Below are 6,779 nucleotides of genomic sequence, written 5' to 3'. Positions count from 1 at the left end.
TAGTATGAATAAGTTACTCTATGGTTACTCTCGCGGCAGAACATTGCAGCAATTAATATAGAAGATAAAGGCTTATTTTCAAAGCTTTTAGATGTTCTTTTTTTTTAATTTGGTAGCATTAGTAGGTAATTATTTATAGAAACTGAGTCGTTTCTGAAAAATAAATACTATCTCACAGCTAATGAAAGTAATGAATAAATATGAAACAAGGTGAGATTTGCACTAGAAAACATTTGGATAACATAACATAGTTTAATCAACGGTGTTGTCAATGGCTTCATTACACACGGCTGCACATGTTTTGTCGTTGTAGAATCGGTTCTGGTTGCCTCCGCAGCCGCTAAACGCAAAACCCAAGCATCTCTTAACTGATATATCGAAGTAGAACCTAAAAACGGTAATAAAAACTTTAAACTAAATCAGTCAGGATTAATTTAGAACCTGCTTGCTCTCCGTTTGAATGTTGATTAAACGTAGACTTAGATACGTTATAAAAATATATACCCTCATCTGTTACCTACTTCCTTGTGATAATAAATAAATGATAGGTAATATTCACATAACACCTTGCAAATAATTTGCCTAGGTACGGACATTTAAAACATTTTTTTTTACTTTTTTGTTAATTAATCGTTTATTGTGTGAAATGAAAGCTTATTGTATATATAAACTAACTGTAATAGGTTTCCTTATTAAAAAGTTAGTCCAGTCTATGGTGGCCAAGATTAACCGATTTTTTTTAAATTTTAAATCCAGGCAACAATGGACGGGACCAACTTTTTCTTATCACAAATAGATAAGGATGAGGGTATATATATATTGTTTTAAACTCACATAGTTTTACATATATCAATTTTTATCCTATATACTTAGAAAAACTTTTACCCCCTTATTCATAAACGTCTACTAAAGTTGACAAGCCGCTAATAATCGCTTGTCCCTTTCCGACGTATTGGTATGATGGAAAGGGACAAACGATTATTAGCCAGTTATTAGCGGCTTGTCAACTTTAGTAGACGTTTATGAATAAGGGGGTTAACCTATACAGTATGTAAATTCAATACGGGCGATAAATAAAACCAAATATATAACTTATCCGTGTTATCATCAATTGAGAAGTTTTTTAATTATGACCCCGTAATTTATTTTTAAAATTTACCGAGCAGCAACGTACTGCAAACATTACGAGACATAACATGACATTACGAGATACGAGCTTTTTATCGTAACTGCCAACATCCAACAAGCATCGTAGCAACAAGCTAGCTCGTAAGTTGTGTGTTGCTTTACATTTCGGACCGAATTATTTTGTATGGTTAGTATTTTTATTGTATTTCTAAGCAAAAATTATCTTAATATATTTCGAAGGTCCTATGCTAACCACCGTTTTTCGCCCGTGCACAGGTATTGAATTTATACACTGTATAATCGTCTGCTACGTCATTCGGTAGATTCGAAAGTATTGGGTTTCTAAAATTTGTAATTATGTTTCCAGAAAATATGGCTCCATAAGAGTAAGAATATGGCTATAGACAAACAACAGCAAAGAAAACTTCCCGCCTCGCACAGCTAAACTGTGGAATGAACTGTCGCCTGCGGTATTTCCGGACCGATACGAAAACTTCAAGATACTTCAAGAAAAGAACGTACTCCCATCTTAAAGGCCGGCAACGCACTTGCAACCGCTCTGGTAATCGCTTACCATCAGATGATTCGTCTGCTCGTTTGCCTCCTGTATCATAAAAAAAAACAGCAATAACCGTTCATGTGGGGAGGCCAGGAGACTAAAGTTTGAGGAGACTAAACTTACTAAAGTTTAAGTAAATGTCCTGCTATCACCTTTATTGTCAGTGACATAAGTTGAAGAGAACATGTACTGGGACAATGACCAGCACTGGTGATGGCGTCCACTTCCTCACTTTCAGCTGATTTGTTAGCAAATACATACGCTTTGTTAAGGTAGAAAAAAAATCTTACATCGGAATATAATCTTGACAATCTCCAAAATCTGGTTGCAGGTGGCATGCTGCATTTTCAGGCAATACATCTTCTATCGGATGCGGGCCAGGGTCTATACATAAACTTAGTTATATAATAAAGAACAGAAATAGTATGTAGCTACCAGTGGCGGGGCGTCCATAGATTGTGATCCCTACCGGCTTGCCTAATTCGGCGGAGTAATATTAAACTGGTAGGTGCAGAAATTTATAGTGGTATCTCAGACTATACGAGTAATCTAAGCTAAGTGTACACGTTCGTAAAGGCCTTATGAGATAAAAAATAATTATATTCAAAACGAAGTTAACAACAATACCGGTGTCTTTGAGAAATTAACTTGATTTACGTTCAGGAATACACCTATGAAATTTACGAAGTTAAATAAACACGATGGCATTCAATTCTTACAAGCACGAATGTTCATTCAGATTCAGAGCGATAAATGTTAAACGAGACCATGCTTTCAGGGTGCGTAGACAACGTGCCAATCGTTAACGCTCCGTGGCGAACAAAACGCAACTGTCACTGTCGCTCTATAGGGAAGAGTGATGACTATGCTACGCTACAAAGCGTTAACTATTAGCACGTTGGCAAGCACCCTGTTGTTCAAGAGTTGCTTCTTCAAGATTTGATGCGCGGTGTCTCACCGTCTAGGCCAGATCGACCTATCAGGCTTCCCTCTAAATCCAATAGAATGTTTCTCCATTTTCTCTTCTATTTACATATACTCCGGAACATTTTATAAAATGTATTATATTCTAGTGTATAAAAAGAAGAGACAGAGATCGACCCAGCAGCAATATCATGGTCCTGTTTTTATCACTTGTCATATCGTGCGTCACTTTCGCACAGACAGATTTGTTAGAGCGTGACAGGTATGGTGACAAATGATAGACAGCCGTCCATCTTAGCCCTGCTGATGACTAAGCTCAGACTGTGCAAGTGCTACTTATACGTCATAATTTCATAGAGGTTTGACGTTTGAAATAACACTTGCATAGATTAGACTATCAAAATGACTGCAGACTTATCTTAGTCTAACTCTATCATATTTAATGAGTATTAAGGATGACTTACGTTAGACCGTGCCGGGTCCGGGCCATAGCTTCCGGCGCTTCGTTTTCTCTGGAAAGCATCACGTAATCACCGGTCATCTGTCATAGTAAAGTAAGCGCCGGAAACTCCGCCCCGGACTCATCCGGTCTAGCGTGAGTCATCTTTATGGATAGAACTGTCGGGGTCCGGGCCGTGGCGTCCTACACTTCATTTTCTATGACGGGTGATCGGTGATCACGTGATGTATTGTATAGAAAATGAAGTGTCGGACGCCTCGACCTAGACCCGGACTGTCCTAGCGTGAGTCGCCCTTTATAAGGCATTCCACAAGCTGTCTGTACAAACGCATGTTGTTTCGAGTTGTTTCTTTCTCCTTTCTTAAATTTTTTTCCTTTGTGATCTGACAGGAAAAGAAACTCGTATACATATCTGCAAATAGCCAGAAAATTCGCGTTTGTACGGGATAGCGGCAAGTACATACTTACATAATTCCGTGGAATGCTTATTTGGAGCCAGTCTGCCAATACTTGCCTCGACAGTATTCTCTGCATTCATTGTAAGTTTTAAAAATATTCCTATTGTTGGATTTGCATCGGTAGTGTTTAAAAGCCTTGCAATCTTCCAATTTAACATCGTAGTACCACCTTGAGTGAATAGAATATGGTTCATTATTTTTGCTAATATTACAACAATTTCAATGATACCTATTTCCATTATTAACAAACTACTCACCTGTCAATAAATCGGTCAGGCTTTGAACATTCATATGAATCCGGTTGGAATTTACAGTGGACATCGAAGCTCCATTGAGACAACGGAGGATCTTGGTAAGAAATCATAGCAAATTAATAAATTAATTATTATGAACAAAATTATTCTTTTATTTATTTTCTTCTTAAGTTATGTTAGCTTATAATGTGGATATAAAATATAATATTCAAAAAGAAACGTACAAAAAAATACAAAATACTTATTACCCTACTAAAAAAACCTAACAAGGTGCCGCCAGCATCGGGGCAAGAGGCCTAAGCTGCCGGTGGTCAGGGCTGCAGAGAGAAGAACTTCCGGACTATCCGGGCCGTGTCAAGAGAAACGCTTTCTGCATGTGACCCTTGATCCCACCACCTAACGAATCTTTCAAAGTGATGTCGAGACTCTTCACTGTGAAATCGTTCGCTGAAATCGCATACATAGGTTTGTTTACATTATTGTCAATTTCTATGAATTTCACTTTACCTACTCTAGCTGACAAATACCTACGAGTACACGTATGTCAGTTAAATGCAATTTTATTATAAATACCTATGTTACAGGGTGTCTAATCATATGAATGTCTGTCATTACGATTTTAGGGTTCAAAATTTAGTACTTAGTAACTTAAGTTGTATTTTATGATTAGACATAATGCAGTTAATATTGCAATAACGAAGTAAAAGTTTAACATATAAGGATTGGGCTTTTTAAACTACCGAAAGGAAAGCATCTAGCTGTTAATTATCATTAATTTATAGTCGCTTGTGTACTACTAAAACAGATAGACTACAATTGTGATTCATGTGGCTTATATGACTTTCGTTATGAGGTATGTTTCAAACAAATTTTAAAACTTACACGTTACTCTAGTAGTTTCTCCTTCATCCATAGCAGTGGTGTTCGTATCCCCGATAGAGTTATCCGGTCTCACAGAATTTAAATTAGCTATTGTGATTAATACGCTTAAATACAAACATAGAACTGTCATTATTGATATTTTTGCGTATTTAGTTCTCGTAATCAGTCCTTTTTGACATGTTTTCAACAACGTGCAATGCCTAGACGTGTGTTTGGTCTTTTGATTAAAAGCAGATTAACGTGGATTTCAAATTTAATAATAATAAAACTAACACCGTGAAGTTACGTAAAACAAAACAATTTTAAAGAAATTGGCTTTAATATACCTACCGTTACTAGGCTCGACTGGCAGCCGCTGCCAAGTCGCTAATAGCGCTTTGCAAAGCCTGTTTCTGAAACTCAGGCGTAATAGACTTGTGTACTTCTCGTAATATCCACCCTAGCATCCACTTCTGATGAATGCGAGCCTCGGCCTGGTAGCGCTTGATGTGATAGTCCATGCGGCCTCGAACACTGCGGTACACCGCCATAGCCCTCTCTCGGTAGATCGCTTCCAACTGCATGGCAACGTTTTCTTTCTTCGCATCCATCAACATCTTCTGCCCCTCGGCACGACGCTGTGACTCTTTAGCTATCTTTATTGCATTATTAAAAAAATCCATTTCCATCTTTCGGCCTTTCTCCAAATCAGCAGCATGCGCATCGACTAGCTTGTCTAAACTCACGCCTATGTCTTTTCCGAAATTCTTTGTGACGTAAAAAATAACTACGAAGGCGGAGAGACCCAAGTAGTACTCATGCTCCATGACATAGATTTCTTTGCTCATCAGGTAATTGGTGAGGTTAAAAAAGAATAAGTAAGGGCCTGTGACACCAGTTTGTTTGTAAAAGAATGTGAACCATTCATCAGGAAGGAAGCCGAAGCGCACCCGGCCGGAGTACATGTTTCGCCTGAGGGCTGATTGACCTGAATGACCTGATCCTCCTCCCCCTTGGTCCGCTCCGCCGCCCGAGGGACATCTTTTTACTTCCTGTTGTGATTCACAAGGATTTCTCTTTGCTGACGGGCATGTCTTCGTATGATTGTACAGCATCGGAGAAAACAGAAAACGTTTCCTGCCTAATATGGGCCGGAACAACATTTTACTACACGAATTTGGATATGTCTAGTCATCCATATTATTAACAGTTGCTAAATGACGTTTATTTGACGTAGTTGACATTTAAAAAAATTCCGGGTCTGGTAAGTTCATGTTTGTCCGTGGTTAATATTATTCATCTAAAAGTTTTATTTACTAACTACTGACACTAGAGCATAGATATAGTCTATTTTCTATAGATGTGCCATACGCGTGCGCCCGTGAGGGACAGACCATACGTAAAGCGACCAAATTAAAACACGTTTAATCATTCCTGACTATAAACCAATAATAATTTCATTGTTACTTGCTATGCGACCAATGCGAAATCGCAAAAAAAAAAATTGTCTGTCGCGATTTCGGCATTGATCCCATTTTTTTTTTTGTATAACATAATATTATATATTTTGGTCATTTGTGTCTATTGAAATGTCGATGGTCTGGGGTTCGATCCTGGTAAATTTGTGTGATGAGCATGGATATTTTTTCCTGAGTCATGGATGTCTTCTATGTATTTAAGTATTTTTATATTATATTATATATGTCGTTGTCTAAGTACCTACAACTCAAACCTTATTGAGCTTACTGTGGGACTTTTGTGTAATAATGTCCTATAATATTTATTTTATTCTAAGCTACGAAGATATGTATTATGTGTCCTATTCTTATTGGGATCTTATTAGGATTAAAGTTATTCTTGGTAAAAAAGGATTGGCGTCAGTGAATGAAAAGAAATTAAATGTCACCGTACTGTACGTTTGAAAAAGACTTTGTTATTGTAGGTTACATGAAATAAGGTGGGGAATTTAATGTTAATTACTACAGGCCCAGAAATAATATTTCCGGCAATGTTGTTATATATACTTAGCCAGGTCATAAGTTTTGTCAGAAAGATTTTAAGTCTTAAAAAAGTAATAGGTACAGATCCCTTTTTATTTTTCATTTTAATTAATTAATACCATTTGGACGTTATTA

At 37.2% G+C, this 6,779-nt stretch overlaps 2 protein-coding genes across 3 annotated transcripts; both read right to left on the bottom strand.

Annotated features, from left to right (window-relative positions):
• Positions 1-238: 238 nt before the first annotated feature.
• LOC133533430 (thrombin inhibitor hemalin-like) lies at positions 239-4,934 on the bottom strand. Of its 2 annotated transcripts, none has more exons than XM_061872440.1 (5): positions 4,666-4,934; positions 3,787-3,877; positions 3,586-3,698; positions 1,978-2,071; positions 239-388 (listed from the first exon to the last, which is right to left on the bottom strand). In XM_061872440.1, the coding sequence occupies exons 1-5, from the start codon at positions 4,793-4,795 to the stop codon at positions 253-255; spliced, it is 564 nt and encodes a 187-aa protein (XP_061728424.1). In that variant the 5' UTR covers positions 4,796-4,934; the 3' UTR covers positions 239-252. The 2 variants fall into 2 exon arrangements, with proteins under 2 accessions (XP_061728424.1, XP_061728485.1); XM_061872501.1 differs by having other exon boundaries at positions 3,540-3,698; positions 4,666-4,882.
• On the bottom strand, positions 4,901-5,885 carry LOC133533347 (ATP synthase subunit b, mitochondrial-like). Its single transcript, XM_061872342.1, has one exon. The coding sequence runs from the start codon at positions 5,805-5,807 to the stop codon at positions 5,001-5,003; it is 807 nt and encodes a 268-aa protein (XP_061728326.1). The 5' UTR covers positions 5,808-5,885; the 3' UTR covers positions 4,901-5,000.
• Between the last annotated feature and the right edge of the window lie 894 nt (positions 5,886-6,779).

This window comes from Cydia pomonella, chromosome 1 (assembly GCF_033807575.1).
Source record: "Cydia pomonella isolate Wapato2018A chromosome 1, ilCydPomo1, whole genome shotgun sequence".
NCBI classification, from domain to species: domain Eukaryota; kingdom Metazoa; phylum Arthropoda; class Insecta; order Lepidoptera; family Tortricidae; genus Cydia; species Cydia pomonella.
The sequence above is the reverse complement of the archived record's forward strand: the minus strand, read 5'-3'. Positions and strand labels throughout refer to the sequence as shown.